General features: G+C 42.9%; 1 protein-coding gene across 1 annotated transcript in view; it reads right to left on the minus strand.

Annotated features, from left to right (window-relative positions):
- LOC119647087 (protein cappuccino) overlaps nt 1-19,624 on the minus strand; it is a 151,629-nt gene that overhangs the window by 8,471 nt on the left and 123,534 nt on the right. Inside the window, exon 5 of the mRNA XM_038047860.1 lies at nt 17,464-17,633. Coding sequence (XP_037903788.1) covers nt 17,464-17,633 — 170 coding nt within the window. The remainder of the gene's footprint in view (nt 1-17,463; nt 17,634-19,624) is intronic.

The raw sequence follows: 19,624 nt of genomic DNA on the forward strand, positions 1-19,624 counted from the left end.
GCAGAGGCTTTTAGGTTGCATGAAACATGGTTATATTTGGCTACAAATTAAGGAAGTTTTTGGGATCTATTTCGGGAGTATGCAAGAAATTAATGGAACAGTTCAGAAAAAGTCGAAAGATGTTGACCAATTTTTCAAGTTTGAAAAAGCAGAGAACAGAGAATGAAGGTCAAAATAAGCAGTAGTCTCTTCAACCCCAGTAAATGGAGGCTAGGAGTTTCGGGTTCTAATAAGCTCTTTTGGCAGAAACCCTTAACGCTCGAGAAAACTTGAAGAACAGAAGTTCAAGAATTAACTTTCACTTTTGCTTATATACCAGGGTATCCCTATATTATTTCTTAGTTTATATAACATAATGATGAAATTTATGGGTGATACCATGACTTTCTGGGTGTGGATCAAATCAGGCTTAATAGGTTGCGGGGGTGGATCGGTGTGGATGATCCAGCCCGAAAAATCTACAAGGGCAATATCTATGGTAGAAAAAGAGCTAGCAGACCCTGGCTCAGATGGGATGATCGTGTATGCCAAGACGCCGGACAGCTTTTAGGAATATGGAATTTTTGGACCTCGGCGCTAAATCCGGATGCCTGGAGTTCTTTTCTAAGACAAGCCTAGTCCAGGTACCGGCTGTTGCTCCGTCGATGATGATGATGATAATCCTCATTTTATTGCTGCGCTTCATCATTCCCCTGAATGTACAACTGATAAGCCTACATCAGCGGGACAAACACAAAGCCAAACAAAGACATCAATGATGCGACTAGGATTTCAACCCGGATCATAGGATCGAAACGACGAGGCTGAATATATCTTGGCCTTTGCGCCGTTGCTGTTTGTTGTTTTTAGCGATGATTTAAAATACTAAGCAACGACCTGGAAATCGCATCTTTATCTATACCAAGCTTTCGATCGAGAGAGGTGGCGATCCCAATCCAGACCTGTGTACCTCGCTATCCACAATAATTAATTAGAGGTTGAAGGAGAAGTTTGGATATATATAATAGTAATTTTAAATTATCGTCACATTACACCATTTGATCGCGGGGTGTACATGTCACATTATATCATTGTTTAGATGCAGAAGAATAGATAGTTTTCTTCTTTTAAAAAGATGCCTAAAGTAATATGCACTTCAATACCTCAGCTTCTTGACGTAATTACGGATTGCAATTATGCAACAGAGTGGAATGAAAACATACGTGTAAATAAGCATAATATCGTGCTCCACAGTTAAGGAAAGTAAGACTGCTTCTGTGCGATGCTGTAGTGGAATTCTCTTTCTGAAATAAGTGCCAGCATCTTGAATTGGAAAGCGTTACGTTACTTTGTGCAAAATAAATGCGTTATGCCTCGTTTGTTTTAGGATGGTATAGTTAGTTTGTTTACTATATTTTGGGCACTGGTTTTTATTAATCTGGCTTTTTGTGGAGATTATGCTGAGAGGGCACAAAATCTAAGCTTTTTCTATATTGCAACTCTCCCTTTGACTTTCGTGGTTTGTCTGGTCTTCAATTCCATTTTCAAAGTTTAGCATATTAAAATCAAACGTAATTGAAATCGATTTAATATCTGACTTGTCTGTCTTTAAGAGGTCGAAAGTATTGACAGTCGCAGTGCAGGACTTTCGTCTGCCAAACATTTTCTCACCCAACCACATATTTCCATGCACCTACGTCAGTCACTACGAGACGGCTCAGGGTCTCCTGGTACATATTGTAATAGACGAGAGAGTGGCCGTTGTTCTAATCAAAGAGTCATATAAAATTCCTGGGAGTAGTGCATGGATCAGTGACTGGAGACAGGCAGGAGAAAACAAGTTATAATATGGGTTTACGGGAAGCGAGCGTTCCAAAAAGTCGAAGAGCGAGCAGCTGGTTTCATCTGGAATAAAATAAATTGCGTCAACGTTTATAGTTGATACCGAACAATTAGTTGGACAATATATGAGTTCCGGACAACGCAAGACAGTACTGACTTCAACGCATGGGTGACAGAGTGGGGCAGCAAACATGCCAACGTCAGAAGTCGTAGTCTGCTCCAACCCTTTCTATCTCTGAAAATAGGCAGCCCGTATAACGATTAGTCAAATATATATCGTAAACCTGGGATGAGTTCTTTCATTGGTATCATCTTCGCCAGCTGTTCTCTTTTGTCTAAGACGAGATGGTGGGTTAGCAAAAAAATTTGCATACGACGATCATCTGGCGATAAAGTTCGAAAAGAGAGAGCATAGGAAGACGCAGAATCTCAAACTGACAGGTCCCACATGGAAAGATAGTTTTTTTGACATATGTGTACCTGACCTGATGATGAATTCCGCTAGTATGAACCAAGGATCAGTAGAACAGTCTAAAAGTCCAAATAACTAAATCAGGCCGCTGTTAGCATTTGCGATGCGACGCTTGCTTTCCTGCTGGAGAATGAAGAAATAAAGGAGCTCAGGGCAAAATGTCTGCATGCCGGAAGAATTGTTAAACGATTGAGAGAAAAACTGCACTTCCAAGAGCGGCTCTTTACATTTAGATAATTGTGGCAGAACTGGGGGGCACGGAACGACTGGTAGACCATAGAGCGATCAAATAATGTAAAAGCAGAATCGTTAAAAAACCTCTGCTAGGAAGCTGACGTAAACCTTTGAAGCACAACAAGAAGACACCACGGGTAATCTGCCCTGTAATGCTAATAGTTGAGACAATGTTCCTGCAATGATCGAATACCGTGATTGAAGCAATTGGAGCAGCCAATTCAGAAGACATTGTTTGTATTGCATTACCCACAATGTGTCAGAAAATAAGCGACAAGAAAATGATAGGAGCAAAGTAATGAAAGCTGTTGTCCACATGAGACCAGGCATGTTTATACAAACCATACAAAAATTTCCCGACGAAAGGATCTTCCTTAAAATATGGAAGCAACAACATTTGGTTTTGTTCATGGTAATTTTATATGTCCACAATGAGAAAAATTGCAGATTACCAGAGGCACCTGAAAATTAAAGAGCTCTATCTAATATGCAGTTAGAGAGATAGATACATGGCATTAGTTATAGGAGGAAATATGACAAATTACTACCGGGCAGCGTTCCTCGGGGATCAATGTTATCTCTTCTCTTGTAGAACATTTTTTATGATATGAGGCAGACGCCTGCCCTTAGTGGAGGAAGTAAAACTTGGCTTCCGGACGTGGTTGTTGTGGCAAAGTTTATCCACGAGATCGTAGGAAATAAAGCGATCCGGAAGTCCAAAAATTGACTTGAACTATTACCTACGGATCATTTAATGGAAGCCGTCCTAATAGCAAGCCAAAAGATACATTGCACTAGTTACAAACCAGACCATAAGAAGCAAGAAGGCAGTCAAATAACTGGGAGAAAGGCTCGATAATCGATCTAGATTTAAGGCGCATGTGAAATCTACAGAGTTTTAGCGGATGAACCTAAGTAGGCCAGCAAAGTACTGCTCTCTCTAGTCATAAGCTCACTCTTGCGGAACTGGCTAGTTATCGAGTAGGAGGAACTCTTGGCGAACAGCTAACCTTTTCTGTCCCGCATAAATGAAAAGTGCCCTGGAGGCACTGAAAAAGGCACACTACAACGTGCAGTGAAGATTCAAGAACGCAAAAGTTTCCACTCCACGAAACCGGACAACCACCTAGATACAGTCGAAATCTGTAGCATTGGAAGTGTCCCTTTGCTAATCTGTCAGTTTTCCTCCTAGAAGAAGACATCGACGTTGCACCAATAAGCGTCTGATCCATCGAAGGGCTTCAAAGCAGATATCGTTTCGTGGAGCGGAAACTTTGCGTCCTTAAATCTTCACTGCACGTTGGAGTGTGCGTTTTTCAGTGCCTCCAGGACACTCTTCATTTACACGGGACAGAAAAGGTTAGCTGCTCGCCTGGGGTTTCTCCTCCTTGATAACTAGCCAGTTCCCTTCCACCCACTTCATAATATTGATCTGAGGGATGTTTCCCTCCATTATAAATAACATCATGGAAGGAGCGTTGGCAAATTTGCGGTTGTAGGCCCCAAGATGCGGGTGTATAAATTCAACGAAAAGGGAACTGATGCAATTCGCTGCCAAGACAAGGGCACCCGAATTTCACGTCCCATGGCTAAATGCACAAAGATTGAATCTTTTTTCCAAAGTAAAGTATTTGGGTGTAATAATGGATACGAGGGTAAATTGGAGATCAAACATAGAACTAAGGGTGAAGAAGGTCTGCATAGCCTTCTATGCCTGCAAGAGGACCTTTGCAAAAAATAGGGTCCCCGGGCGAGGATGCTAAGCTTTCAATAAACCCCTACGGTTCTTCTCCCGAGACCTCCACACTGACGTCAGACTAAGTGAGTTCGGATGATGGACAGCGAAGCCCTGCAGCCATAGTAATATTCTAGACGAAGTGGGCCGGGAAATCTGGGCATTTCCACGGACTATGCCACACAAAAACCGAACTTCACGAGAACTTTGCTGTGGACTTTCCAACCAGGCAGAGTGGAAGACCGGCCACACGTTTCAAGGCTGCGACACAATATTGTTCACCAGCGAATCAAAGATGGTCTGTGGAGTCGGTGCGAGAGGTTTTTTGGATACACATAGTATATGAACCTTGTAAGGCCTCCCAGGTTTCACTAGCGTATTCCAAGCGGAAGTACTGGCCATACTGTAAGCCTGTCGATGGCAGGGGCATGATCTGAGCCCCAAGCATAACAAAGCCAATTTGACCGACAGTCAAGCGGCCGTTAAGGGTTTGTACTCAACGGCGACATCTTTGAGACTGGTGGGGCAGTGCAGAAACGCATTATGCAGTCTGGCCGGCACGCTTAAGGTCCCTCGCTTTTGGGTTTCCGGTCATAGGAATAAAGAGAGGAATGAGTGGGCTGACGAAATGGCCAGGCGGGCTCCTTCCGTCCACAGCCCTTCGGTGGGTACTGTCTGTGTCCCGCTGGCGGCTGTCTAGCGTGGAAACTATTCAAACTAATTAGCAGCCGAATACTTCAGATGGCGAAGAAAAATCGAGATAAACACTTTAGATAGCTGCAGCCTTCTTGGCTATTTTCGTTCGCCAATACTGCCTCTGTTTTGTAGTTTGTCACTTTGTTTCCAGATCTGCATCCTGAAAACACAAACCGAACGGTTGAACGTGGCATTTCCTCAATTGAACAGCTGCTCTATTTCTGGCATTTTGCAGTCATTCAGGAAACAGGGTACTCACTGCAGCAAATTTGAAAAAATTTCTTCTCTTTGAGCTTCGCCATAGCTTACCTCTAGTCGTTACGTCATAAATCAATATTGACCACACCGGATAGTTTCTACATTCCCTCCGCCTTCCCCATTGAAGATTTTGACGTTTCAGTATTTCCTCCTAGTCTTATCACAATGAGCTCGCCTTATTCTTGCGAAAAACTGGAATATTGCTTTCATTTACGAGCAGAACATTTTTTGGTCCTAGTTTCCCTTGGGTTGCTGTCTCACTCTCTGAACTAACTGTTAAAATCACAGGCAATGATAGCTGGTAACCGGCTTTCGGAATCCGCTACCAGCTCATGTAGTATTATTCCGTATTTCCTAATTCTGATATTAGGTGGGTATAGCAAATTTTTCTTCCAATTAATTCCTGTTTTGAGTGTACAAATAGTTCTCGTAATGTAGCATATTTTCTTCTTCCATTGAGCACTTCTGAAGCTTATAAAACACCTGATTGACGTTGGGATTTCTTTGCAGTTTGTGTAGACGACCAACCCTGCTAACCTCTGCTATTTTATTTTTTCCTTTCAGCCAGGTATCGCTATCCCAAACAGGTAAGACTGACATAGTGGACACTGATCAATGTAGGATATCCAAAAAAGCAGCAAGACTATTCTCGGAACCTTTTTCCGCTAATAAAGTTCTAAAAGAAGGCTACAAGGATACTCTATTATGTATTCTTTTTATTCTGGTCCTAAACAAGTAATACCCCTGAAGTGAGTGTAAGAAGTACTATCGTTTTTAAAACCAACTAGCTACTGGTCCACACTGACGATATCGATATATAAGAGTCGAAACAAAGGTAACAGCTAGATCAAAGAAGTTCGATTGTTGGCAGTTAACATGTCCTTTTACAGTTTGCAAAAAGTGCCTCGCTATAACATTTTCACAATAGGTTTACCATAGTTCTGCTATTCAAGAGAGTGATGCCGCCAATTTTCATGTACTATTCCGCGGGTTCTTAGTAGAATAGACGCTTCCGTAATTTGTATAACGAACACCATCATGAGTGGTATCACAACCGTTTGTTTGTAGATACAATTTGGTTAAATAAACTTCAGTAGATGACCATCTAGTCCGAATGGATGAGGATAACCCAGCCGGAAAAGTCAACAGGGACAATATCTATCTATGAAATACAAAATTTGGCAGACCCCACCTGAGATTGAGCGATTGTACAGGCCAGAACACCAGGCAGTTCGGTAATTGCTGCTGTTTTCCTTCCTTTATAGGCTTACTTTTTGAAAGTAGATTCGTTCATCTATTGGTTGCCCTTGCTAGAAACTGAAGGATGAGAGTGGTGAGAAATCGGCGCTCAATCATAGCAAGGGAGCATACAAGTTTAATGGACATAATTATTAATTATTGGGCCAGTGACTCTCTTCGTTTCCCTTTAGGTACTAACTGCGTGACATAAATATACTTTCTTGTGCATAAGATGAATTTTTCAAAAAGGGATCATCATAGATCTTCGAACCTGAACTAATTCTGATGCCACTACTCAACTTATTCAGTGGAATGAATACGTCCTCTGTAGTCCGCTTCAAAGTTCCCCAAAATTACGCCTGAATATTTTGGTACTAACATACACTTTCCCGAACTACTACTAGGGAGATATCCTTCAAGTGCCTAAATAAATATAACTATCATTTCTATAAAGTGAAAATTTATCAACAATAAAACACTTTAAAGCAATAAAAGCTCTTTATCCTATCGCTTTTTCACATCTTTATATTCTCCCATTGTCGTATGTCACTGAAAAGAATAAACTCCGTTTGTTCGAAGCATTTGTCAATAACAGGAGGACTATAATATAAAGAGCACTTAGATCTTCTTATATCGAAAAAGAAAAGATACGAGCGTAGGAAAGCAACAACAGCGTAAGCCATTTCGCATTTCACAGCACTTTTTCTGGAATCCATGCAGAATTTGAACATGGCATGCATTCATGGATGTGCTATGTGTAAGGACATATGGGAGCATGTTCCAAGGAAGAAATACTGAAGGAAAGGAATGGTGTGGGCTGGTCAGAACTAGTCTACAATGTAACGCAAAGTGTTATCAATTTTAAACATAGTTAAATTTTAGCTATCCAGTATATGGTTGACAGGGTTCAAGCCTCAGGGTAATGCAGTTTGTCAAAGGATATAAATCTTGAATATGGATGGGTTTTGTTTTTGTACTGCTTTTGGTTCACATAATTCCTGATTTGAAATTTGGGGCACATGAAATGAATGAGTAAGGCGAAATCACAACAGTTTCAACAACACTCGCACCTGTTGACTGTAATACAAAAGGATATGATTAAATGTCCCTCAGGAATATATACAGGACATCACCGTGTATGTATTACGCAAATGCTAAGAAATATCTACGCCGATTTACCCAGTATGTTTTCACTTCTACTTGGCAACCTCTGTTCCTTGGTTGCAAACGAGAAATTATTCAGCGAGTATTTAGTGACAGACAAAAGTCGCGGTGCACTGACACAAACAATTATGATCTGGCGCTGATGAGGCATCCCCAAATCCTCTTTCTTTGAGAAGTTTCAAGGTTTGTATCATTATTGTTGTTTCCGCCAGTATTTTTGGACGTTTCCCAAAGACGCTGATGATCAGAACAATCTTGGCGAATGAAGTCTCGTCAGCGTGATTTACATGAGCACACCAATGAAAACGTCTAACTCGAAATTTTTCCACGATCGATGCAACCTGATATCGATCGTGAATATCTTCATTTCGAATGTCGTCTCAGTTACCGCGAAGCGCCGTTCATTGTCTTTTATAATCGATCAACATTCAGAACCATAGAGCGCGACAGGGCGATTCGATTTGAGATGCTCGTTGATACATCGACCACAAAGAACGCCAGTTGTGAATAGCCACTTGATCCAGTCTCATCATTATCCAACCAAAATTTTGTTTTATTCAGATTCAGTTTGCGACCGTATAACGCGAGGCGCTCATTCCATTTTTAAACAAGTTACTCGAGATCATCATCTGCATAAATCAGTGAATCAGAATGAAGATCTCCATACTCGACTATGGAGAGTCTTCAGAAGCAAGGTGGAGGGAAAAGGTAAACTCCTCACGATCGGGGTAGATGACCGATCCCTGGAGGCAACTAAACGTCGGAGTTGTCATATTAACTACCGATTTGGCAACACACCCGTGCATGTGCACAAGAAAAAGCCAAGGAAAGAGACTTCGGAGGAGGCATCGGGTGGAAAACTTACCGCGGTCCCTGAAGAAGTCGCGGAAGCCATAGAGGTGGAAAGAACTGGATCAACCAGGGAAATAAACCTGCTGCCCAGTGAAAAGCAGAAGCTGGACGACCTAGACCTAGGACTCCTAGGGCTCGGGGTGGACAGCGATGCGCAGGAAAGCGCCATGTCGGAGGAGAAGGGTGACACTCCGACAGTGGAGAAGAGCTCCAAACAATAACGGAGCCAATGGCCAGCACTAGGATAGTCCAGATAAACCTCCACCATGCGAGAGCTGCATCTGCAGTGATTGCAAGGGCAAATTCCAAGGAAAACATTGGAATAGTGCTGGCTCAGGAGCCCTGGGTGTACCGGGGGCAGATTCGCGGTCTGCAAGGAAGAGACATGCAGGTAATTTGGGACTCCTCTTGTGAAAAACCAAGAGCTTGCATAATTCTCAAACGTAATTTAAAATACATATGTCTTTCAGAGTTCTTAACCGGGGACCTTGTGGCTATCCAAGTCTCATTGGAAGCCGGGAGGAGCACTCGAGAGGCAGTTACAACATCGGGATACTTCCCAGGAGACGACAGCCGGGCTCCACCGGAACAAGTCGCAAAGCTGACGGAGTATTGCGAGGAGAGGGCGTTACCACTTCTTCTCGGCTGCGATGCCAACGCCCACCACGAAGTGTGGGGAAGCAGCGACACTAATCGTAGAGGTGAGTACCTTCTCGAATTTATTCTTAGTAATAAGTTAGAAATATACAACGTAGGGAACACTCCAACATTTGTGACCAGCACCAGACAAGAGGTACTAGATATAATTCTAGGAAATACCCTAATGAACGGGATGGTCAGGAATTGGAGGGTGTCGGATGAATTGTCATTGTCTGATCACAGGATAATCAGATTCGACATTGAGGGTAACTCCGAAATAAAAAGAATAATAAGGAATCCCAAGAGAACGGATTGGGAATCCTACACAACGCACCTGAGCAACAACATTGCCCACCTTCAAGGGGGCGGTGACATCAGGAGCGAATTGAAATTAGAAACGGTGGTGGAAGACCTCAACACAATCGTCATTGACGCATATGAGGCCAGCTGTCCGGCCAAGACAGTCAAGTCATCAAGGGATGTACCATGGTGGAACAGGAACCTAGCCAGAATGAGAACGGAGGTACGAAAACTCTTTAACCGGGCGAAACAAAACGGGGACTAGCGGAGGTATAAAAATGCACTGACTGTGTATAGCAACGCGATCAGGGAAGCGAAATGGAACAGCTTTAGGAAATTCTGTGAAGGGATTGAACAGATCACAGAAGCAACCAGGTTGTACAAGGCTGTAGCCAAAGACGGGGGAATATCCTCTGTCTGCTTGAAAAAGGAAGATGGGACATTTACCGAGAATGAGGAGGACAGGGTACACCTGCTTCTCAGAACTCATTTCCCGGGGCCCTACCCCTCGGTGGCAGGCGACAACAATCTGCCTGATACCCTAACAACAAATAAAAGGGGAAGGAAGGAGAGCTGGAAACTAGCAAAAGACGTATGATCAGAAGCTGGGCTAAGATGTGCAGAGGGAACTTTTCAACCAATGAAATCTCCCGGAGTAGATGGCATTTTCCCAGCACTTATCCAGAGAGGCCTAGGAATTATCTTAGAGTCTCTTCTGAGGGTGGTAAGGGGGAGCACAGCACTGGGTTACATACCAAGGGCATGGAGACGGGCAAAAGTGGTCTTTATTCCGAAAGCGGGTAAAAAGGATCCTTTTCACCCTAAATCTTTCAGACCAATCTGCCTAACATCGTTCGTACTCAAAACGGTGGAGAAGGTCATAGACAACTATATTAGAACTAACGTTCTAACGCGTAATCCCCTACATCACTGTCAACACGCTTACCGGGCAGGACGGTCAACTGAAACTGCTCTGTATCAGCTTACAGAGGTACTACGGGACGCCATAGAAACAAAAGAAATTGCACTGTGCGCGTTTTTCGATATCGAAGGAGCATTCGACACATCGCACACAGAGATACAGGATGCCCTGAGCCGCAAAGGAGTGGAAAACACCCTGGCACTCTGGATGGGCAAAATGCTAGAAAGCAGACAAATAGAGGTACAAAGAGGTACAAATTCTATTATCATGAACACCACTCAAGGCTGTCCACAGGGTGGAGTACTATCGCCGCTGATGTGGAGTATGGTAGCGGATGAACTCCTGGACGTGTTAACTAATACTGGAATACAAGTCCAGGGCTACGCGGACGACATTGTTCTAATCTGTAGGAGCAAATATGAAGATACCCTATGTGTTAGAATCCAAACTGGATTAAGGGTTACTAGTGCCTGGTGCAGGAAGGTGGGACTGCGGATCAACCCAACCAAAACCACCATAGTACCATTCACTAGGAGGCGTAAGCTGGATCACCTGAAAGCCATAACATTACATGATATGGAGGTGAAACGAGAAACAGAGGTCAAATATTTGGGAATCACGCTAGACCAAAAATTACTCTGGAAGACACATGTCGGAAACACTTGTCGAAAAGCCACGAAGGCTCTGATGACTTGCAGATCCATAGCAGGAAAAAAATGGGGTTGCAGCCCGAAGATACTACTTTGGATATATACTGCAATAGTAAGACCAATGATTACCTATGGAGCGGTAATCTGGGCAGAAAGAACCCAACTCAGCACACAAGCCAGGGAATTACATAAGCTCCAAAGGCTGGCTTGCGTGTGTATCAGTGGGGCAATGAGGATATGCCCAACGGCATCCCTGGAGGTCCTTCTGGGATTAACCCCTCTCCATCTGCACATACAGATGCAGGCAAGGAGATCAATATTCAGGATGGCCGGTAGCATGAGTGAGGCGGGGAGCTGCCTAAATCGAAGGAAGATTGATATCCTTTCTAGGCGGTATCCCGAATTACGAGGGACAACATGACAACGAGGTTTCACTTCGATAAGAAGTTTGAAACACGTTCGAGTAACAAGGCAAACTGAGAGAGCGTGGCTGCGACATACGGCTTAAATCAGCAACTGATTACTTGGTACACTGACGGATCCCTCACAGCAGAGGGAGCGGATGCCGGTGTCATTGGTCCAAGGAAAATGTACTTTGAGCCAATGGGCAGGTACACTAGCATATTCCATAGACATAGACAAATGTGCCTCCTTTAATCTGCAAAGGAACTACATGAGGCAGAATATAGCTATTCTCACCGATAGCCAAGCAGCGATCAAGGCACTTAGGTCCAACCAGGTGAACTCTAAACTGGTATGGGAATGCCTTGAGAGACTGAATACACTCGGCTTGTCCAACAAGGTCTGGATACTTTGGGTTCCAGGCCATGCTGGGTTGGAAGGCAATGAGGCAGCGGATGAATTAGCCAAGAAGGGAGCAAGGATGCCTTTACATGGGCCAGAACCCTTCTGTGGAATCGGAAACGGTTTCATGGCTATGAATCTAAGAAACGAAGAGAAACGGTTGAGGGAACTATGATATATTGGGCGGGCCTACCAGGGATGGAGCAGTCCAGGGTGCTCATTGGGGATACGAACCCATGCGTACAAAGGATTGCTTAAACCTCACCAAAAAGAACCTCCGAATCATAGTGGGAATTCTCACTGGTCATTGTCGGCTGAACTATCACCTAGGGAAGCTAGGGATATCTACGGACACTGCCTGCAGGTTCTGTGAGGAGGAGGACGAAACCTCTATGCACGTCCTGGGACAGTGTCCGGCACTTGTGCAAAGTAGGTCGATACATCTGGGAGAACACTTAATACCAGATGCAAAGCTGAAACTTCTGGAAGTGGGGAACATACTAAAGTTCCTAACGGTTACAGGCCTGCTTGAGATACTATGATCAACAGGTACACTATAACCAGTAAAAGGGGCACAATAGTTCTTCAAGGACGCGGTGCGACTTTCCCTTAACAGAATAATAATAAATCAGTGAATAAGGAACTGGACGTTGGATGCCCGGTGTGCCAGTGTCCGTAACAAGAACAAAGAGGAGTGGTGCGAGGGCACTTCCTTGATAAGCATTGACAGAGGTACCAAACGGTTTTGATACACCTGAATTTTATCTTTCGTTTCGCCGTAGGGGTGCTACTGCCGAACATACCATATGAGCCAGTGTACCCAAACGAAAGCAAACAAGCCCACTTTCATTCGAGTATATTCGTAGCTTCTCCAGTTTTATCTGTTTTCTTTTTGGGGCGATGCATTTACTGGAATAATACAGGGCGGCCTTTGAGTTGTTTCATCTTATATCGAGTTGCTCAGGCAGTCGCAGGAAAAAAATTGAAGGTGATTCGTAGGTAAACACAATGATGACCTATGGCGAAGGGTCTATCAGGTAAAAGAAAACGTAGCGAAGACATACTTGCCGGACGGAAAGTCTAAACTGACCTGGTGTGATAGTATTTGCGATCTATTGGATGAGATCTGAGTCTTGGATATCTCCTAAAGATCGCGCAGAAGTAGTGAAAGAGCCCTTTGTTTATGTCAAACAATATCTTTGTAGATTTGGTTGACTGTGGTTGACTGTGTCGAAACTCCATTACTGGTGTGGAAGAGCTACTTTCTTTGTAATAAAGCATTCGTCAAAGAGCATGTATGATACATTAAATGTGTTTCTATCAGAGGGAGCTCATTCGTGGATTTTGGGCTTGAGATGGGCATGTACCTTGAATGAATCTCTCTGCTCATGGAACCTTCCTTCCCGTCAAGGTTGTGTTCTGTGTGAAACAGATTTAGGGGATTAGTAATATCTCCTCTGTATCCATCTGGCGTACTGTGACATCCGGAATTGAGAAACATGCACTGGACGGTATCTTTAGCAGTGAAACACTCCGATGCGATAATGCAACGTATTTGCTGCTTTCTAACGATGGAAGGAGTTTCTCGTAGCTGCTTAGTCTGCAGTAAAATGGGCGAATGGACATAGTCGTCGTGGTTCCCCAGGTTCACGAGTTTTGTGTTAGTGCTGGCCTGTGAGGTCTGCAATATATAATGCAGTACCATTCTATATTGCACTGAGCTGGTATCAACCAAACCGTTTGACAATGCGAGCGGATACAAGCCGGCAAACGATTTATATGGGAGTATTTCTTGCCGTGATGCCGCACCAGAGGCTATCTGCTACCATAATAACCTGGTTGCCCTCTCAGTACTCAAGGACGATTTTTGGAGGAAAGGCTCTTGGCACGCTTATTTGCGGCTTGTCCTTTGTACAAGTTTCATGGTGGTTGTATTTACGGACATATTACGGGCAGGGCCTTTTGCAGACTTAATGCATGACGCTCTACCACTTGGGTGACCGTACTGCTTAATGGCAGCAGAGGTTTTAGATATGCCACGCATACATGTTTATGGATGCTGAGCCTGCACTCTTGTCTATTGTGCTTTAGCACCAATGAATAAACTTTGGAACCGAATATTCTTAGGTGTCACTAGTTTTGCTTTAGTCTGGTGAGTAGTTTCCATAGTACTTTTTTAATATTAGGGCCTACAATCCCATTTTGTATGTAAGTGGTGTTCAGGATTCTCTTCCCTTTCCTTTTCCTTTGAGCTAACTGATGTTCTATAGTTGTTTTTTTTCACAAGAAAACTGTCAGTTCTTTTAAGATATGCCTTCCTCTTTATCGGTCCTAATTATGTCGGATTTTTGTCTAATTAGCCTCACCTCTGTGATTCATGAATAGTCGGCAAAATGAAGAGAGTTGTCTCTGCTGATTATATTGATGGTAGCAGAGGACCCTGGGTTTAAATTATGTTGGTCCATCTCGAAATCATACAAACATTCTAATTTTGTTAGACCCTCTATTGCGGGCTCCACAAAAAACTCTGATTTCCGGCGAGAATTGCCTCCTTTTCGTCCCCTTTCTACAAAGGAATAGGGCAATTCATTGAATGCAACCGTTGTCTAAGCTCTTTTTCTTAGCTGCTTATATTGCTTTTCTTGGTGACAATAATTGTATTCTCTATCCAGTGTTGCTTCTGCCAAAACTCGCAGTGCCGAATATCTGTAGATATATGTTGCAAAATCCACAGAAAATTCGTTATTTATGATTCTTCCCACAGAATTTCCGTATGTGTTACGACTAGGAATTGATTGAGTAGCAGTCTCTCGACCTCGTACACCTTGGTTCCAATTTTAGCTCTTCATGGATGTTTAACTTTGTCCTTGTGTTTTCCAGGTGCTATGCGCAGGTGATCATGAAGCTAAAGCACATTTTTATTGAAAAAAAAATGAAAATACACAAGATGAGACTAAGTGAATGCTCTGCGCGGGGTGGACAGGAGACATATATAATAGGCTTTTTTCTCAAGGGAATGTTCCTGTTCAGTATGCAGCATTGGCAAAGTTCCTTTCCTTAATTTTTATCCGGTCTATGAAATGATGCAATAATCCGCCGTAAAATATAACTTCATCATAGACCGAGGTATGACCTAAATATAGGTTGAACAATTTTCTTACGCAATAAGTTCCTAGAAAAGATTGTCCTTGCCCAACGATGCACTTATCTCAATGCTACTTCTACGGTTGAAAGCCTTTTGTAGGATCCATTCTAAAGTTGGAAGTTTTCTCTGGGTCTCTTTGGTAATATGTAGGCATGGAAGAGAAAACACCTTTTTTTGCTTTCCTCCTAGAACCGTGGCAATTTGGTCTAGTCATTACTAATTATTTTTCTGAGTAAAAGATAGTATCTGTTGCCAACAATTCCCAATGTTGGCAGATCTACCAAACATTGCACATGATCGCGCTTAGGAAAATACGATAGCCAAATCAAACTATAATACGGACGAAAAATATCGTAACAATCGGAAGGTACTACCAGAAGGATGTTCACTTCTTCCTGCTAAGCGCATCCCTTATTTTAATGAGATCAACATCAGACAACGCAGTGTATGTTGTACTAGGAGTGGTACTAACTATGCGTCCAAAAATGGGTCTTTTTGGTTGCCCATCTACCATAGCCCTTGTCCAATTTGACATCGAGATTGACTCATCTAAATTGGTTTCGTCACTTATTTCAGTTGTAAGCTAGGTTCAAGTGAGGTTGATAAGTTTTAAGTCTAGTTTTTGGAACGCGGTAAAGCAGAAGAAAAAGAAAAAGTTTAACCCAGTGGATGCATTTCTCTGGTACTAGGTGTCGAATTGCTTTCTCTAGATCGTAGACGACCATATAGTTAGGGCGATATTTGCGGGTATCGTTTCAGTAATGTCATAGTTCTGAACAAACTCGGTTTATATTGTAGGACGCATCGGTTGGTCGCTCCAGTGTTTTAACTATTTCGAGGTATTACCTGTGAGTAGTATCATCGTCCTTGACAAACGCGGCTTAGTTGGGGATAATTTCGATGATGTCTCGAGTGCGCTCGCAAAGCATATATGTCAATATCTTCACGGTGTAGGATAATTACCGAATTGGATGGTAATTTGAATATTCCTTAGGAGTAAATTTATTTTTCCATCTTCGGTTATAGAATTGAAAAGTTTCTTCCTCTTCCACATTATAAACTAGTACTTCTGTACCAGCCACGCTGGGGTCTGAAAAGAACCGTGATGTTATGTCCACACGCCAGGTAAAACCCTGGACCTCCATGTATGCATGAGGTCTAAGCATCATCCATATCTGTAGGACTTTTTCTTGCCTGTGCTATCTACGAGTCTCTCCTAAATGTGCGATGACGGTGCCGGACAGGAATTTACTTTATGCCTGTCAGCGCGCTACTTGTAAGCGTGTCTTCTATCAAGACTACACAGGTACTATCAAGTGCACCTCGTCTTGATTTCGGGGTAATCCAGCAAGCGTTAGTCTACAGAATCGGGAGGAGTTTTCTCTTGACTATGAAGTGATATTGTTAGTAGTAACTAGATGGAGGGGATAGGTCAGAAGATTATTGAAAAAGAGCATTACATGAGTATAGTAGACTGGATGGATAATTCATACATTTTTCTGCCAGAGGGAGCTATATAGTGGATTTTATGTTTAAGGTGGGCTTCATCCTGACTGAGTGTGGTAGCTCCAATAACTTTCTCTTTCAGCGTTTCCAGTCAGGATTGTGTTCCATGCTGGAAGTGGAACACTTCAAAAAGCTAATGCAATACGTGGGCTGCTCTCCAATCATGGACGGAGCGTTGTGGACCAATGTCTATAGTAACCGAGGTGCATAGCCACCAGTTCCGTGCGTTTTGTGGTAGTTTTATCGTGTGACGTCTTATATGTGGTATTGTACACAGAGCGGTACATGATATCAGTTAAGTCATTGAGAAGTACTGTCGTCAAGTACTCGAAGAGAGCAGTCAGCTTCGAGCCTGGAAGGACTCATCAGACGTAGCTATCCCCACGAAGCAACACCGGAGGTTAATTGGTACTCTGGGAACTACGGTGGCCTTCTGACCGATTCTCTGATAGCGGCCCCCAAATTAATCAGCGGCTGAAGAAGACCGTGGGATTGTGTCTACACAGCAGGTACACCCATTAAACCCCCACCATCTTCATTTACTAAAACAAAATTCTAAGTAGAATTGCTACCAGCAAAGTACAACTACATCTTCAATGAACATTTCACTAATATGGAAATTTACGTTCTGGGAAAAGTATCTTTTTCCTAGTACCACATATCGAATGAACTTCAGTATGAACAGGGTTGGTAATATGTAGAGGGAAAATCAATAATAATTTCAATGACGTTGCATATACACGTCAGTGTCACCAGTTATTCATATAAATGAATGCTCCTGTGTTTACCTTTAATAATTCAGAAAGGGGAGTTCTAAATAATTTCAATTGGGTTGCGATTGAAATACTATTCTCTGGTCTTCTTTAATATATCATTATCAGTGAATTTTGCATGAAACCTTGATGACTTGTGAAACTACAAACGTTCCGAACGCTATTATACAATCGATGAAAATAAATAGCTTACGCGTGATAAACAGAGCCAAATGTTCTGATATCAGAAAGCGTCATACAACCAGATACTTACGTAGAAAGTTTCCACTTCAGTCGATTGTTGTTTATCACATATTGGTTTGATAACGCCTGCTATCAGAAGGTTAACGCAGCATTGTTGCGCCAGGGCGGCTAGGTCGATTTCGTTCAGGATGCTCCCGGCGCCCTGCATAGATGTCACGAGCCATTTCATCAGCATTTGTCCTGAAAGTGATAAGATTAATTAATTTCACGGATACATTAGATTTTGGTAGTGAAATCCGTACCAATATAAGGAAAAAGTTTAACATTCATGAGCTTATCACCCTCTATTTTGGCAAATGACACACTAAACGAAATCTTGTCAGAACGACTCTTTACAAATATCTGGTTCTTACGAAAGTCCAGGATGAAAAATAAATCAAAAATACAACAAATCACAGCACAATTCCTTTGTTGAGTATTCATCAGCGCGAGAACATAGGTGAGGTCCAAAGAAAGAGACCATCTGATTGGGGTTTTCCGACGTGACGGAACTGCCACGGTTAGATCATGCTTTCGAACTACGCTTTTAGGTGTCAGATTTTTCACAAAACTGTACGTCCACGCCAGACTGAGTTCCGATTGCTTCGATCTATCCATTGGCATTTTGTAGAAACGCTTTTTCCGCCATTCCTTGAAAAGGTTCATAGTCTCCATGTTTCACCGGCACTTGATACCCAGAGGTCGTTGGACACAAATAAGTATGCGATACTATTAAAGTGCTAATTATATGGAAGTATTCCGCTGTTCTTCTTTCAATATTTACAACCCCGCTTTCGAGTGAGTACTGAGCCATTTATTTATCATAACCGCGCGTCTGTACTTGGCGTTATCGTACTATTATAGGCCGTAAAGCTAGTCAGTTACTCAGGTAAACGTGAGACATCTACACACTATCGATGAGTTTCATTAGCAGATCTACGTTTCTACTTAGATATTTTTATAGAACGAAAGCTCGGTGTTATCGCACTGTCTTAATTTTAGGTGGTGAGTAATTCTGAAGGCCGTTCGTGTAATTATTGTTGTGGTTTATCAAAGGTAGATTGAGATCAGCGATCTAAAGTCTAATAATAATAGGTAGGCCTAAGGAACTTAATTTAACCTGGTTGAAGGGGGGGGGGCATGGTAGAAGACGTATAAGACTAAATAATTGAATTCAGGGGGGGGCGAGGGTTGTTTGTGACTATAACAAAACAATTAACGTAGGAAAAAGAAAACTGGCATATGTTCATAAATAAGAAAGGTGAAAGGAGTGGAAATATACGTATGAATTGTTAGCCTGAGTGGGAGTGCAAATTTTCACAGCAGGGTAGAATATGTATTGACGTAGTATGAAATCAGCACTTTGGTATAAAGCGAATATGATCTCCAAGCAGTAAATCCATTACAGAAAGAATGACTTTGAGAGAACCAGGAGTTGGCAGCGGTAGTGGTCTTCCCTCATGTCCGAATCATAATCATCACAATGGATTTTAAGCATTGTTGATGAGCACAGTGTATTGCGATGTCAATTAACACTTAGTTTTAGTTTTAGTTTAGCCAACTGGGGGGAGCCGCAGCTCCGAGCACTCAGGCCATTGTTAGGCCCATTGTACTATCCCCGCAGGTTGCCTATTCAATGGCTTCCCGCCTACGGTGTTCGCAGGCTTTATCGAATCTGAGAACATTCTCCAGAGGTAGAGACTGTGCAGATTCTTCATTGAAGAAAACCTTGCCAAGGTGTCTTCGTCTAAGATCTGAGGATGCCGGACAGCTGCATAAAAAGTGTAGGGCCGTCTCTTCCTCCTCCTCACATTGGCTGCACATAGCGGAAACCACTACCCCAATCTTTTCCATATGGTAGTTTAAGGAGCAGCGTCCCATCAAAAGCCCTACTAGGGTTTTCATGTTCTTAAGGGACAACAAAAATGCTGCTCTAGTGGCCCTAGGCTCCTTCACAAGGATTTTCGCTTGCCGGCAAGAGTCCAAATTTCTCCCCTCGGTTGCGTGAATCCTTGCAATTTCACCCTTCAGAGCAGACTTGACAGTAGACGGTCGGATTCCCGCCCCACCATTGTGGATCCAGACCCTAGGCAAGCCAGTCTCTCAGCCTCCTTATTACCGGCGATGCCAGAGTGCCCCGGCACCCACATCAGGAATGTTTCGTTCAGTCGGCCAAATTTCAGTAGCACCTG

The sequence above is a fragment of the Hermetia illucens genome, chromosome 1 (assembly GCF_905115235.1).
Source record: "Hermetia illucens chromosome 1, iHerIll2.2.curated.20191125, whole genome shotgun sequence".
Taxonomy (NCBI): domain Eukaryota; kingdom Metazoa; phylum Arthropoda; class Insecta; order Diptera; family Stratiomyidae; genus Hermetia; species Hermetia illucens.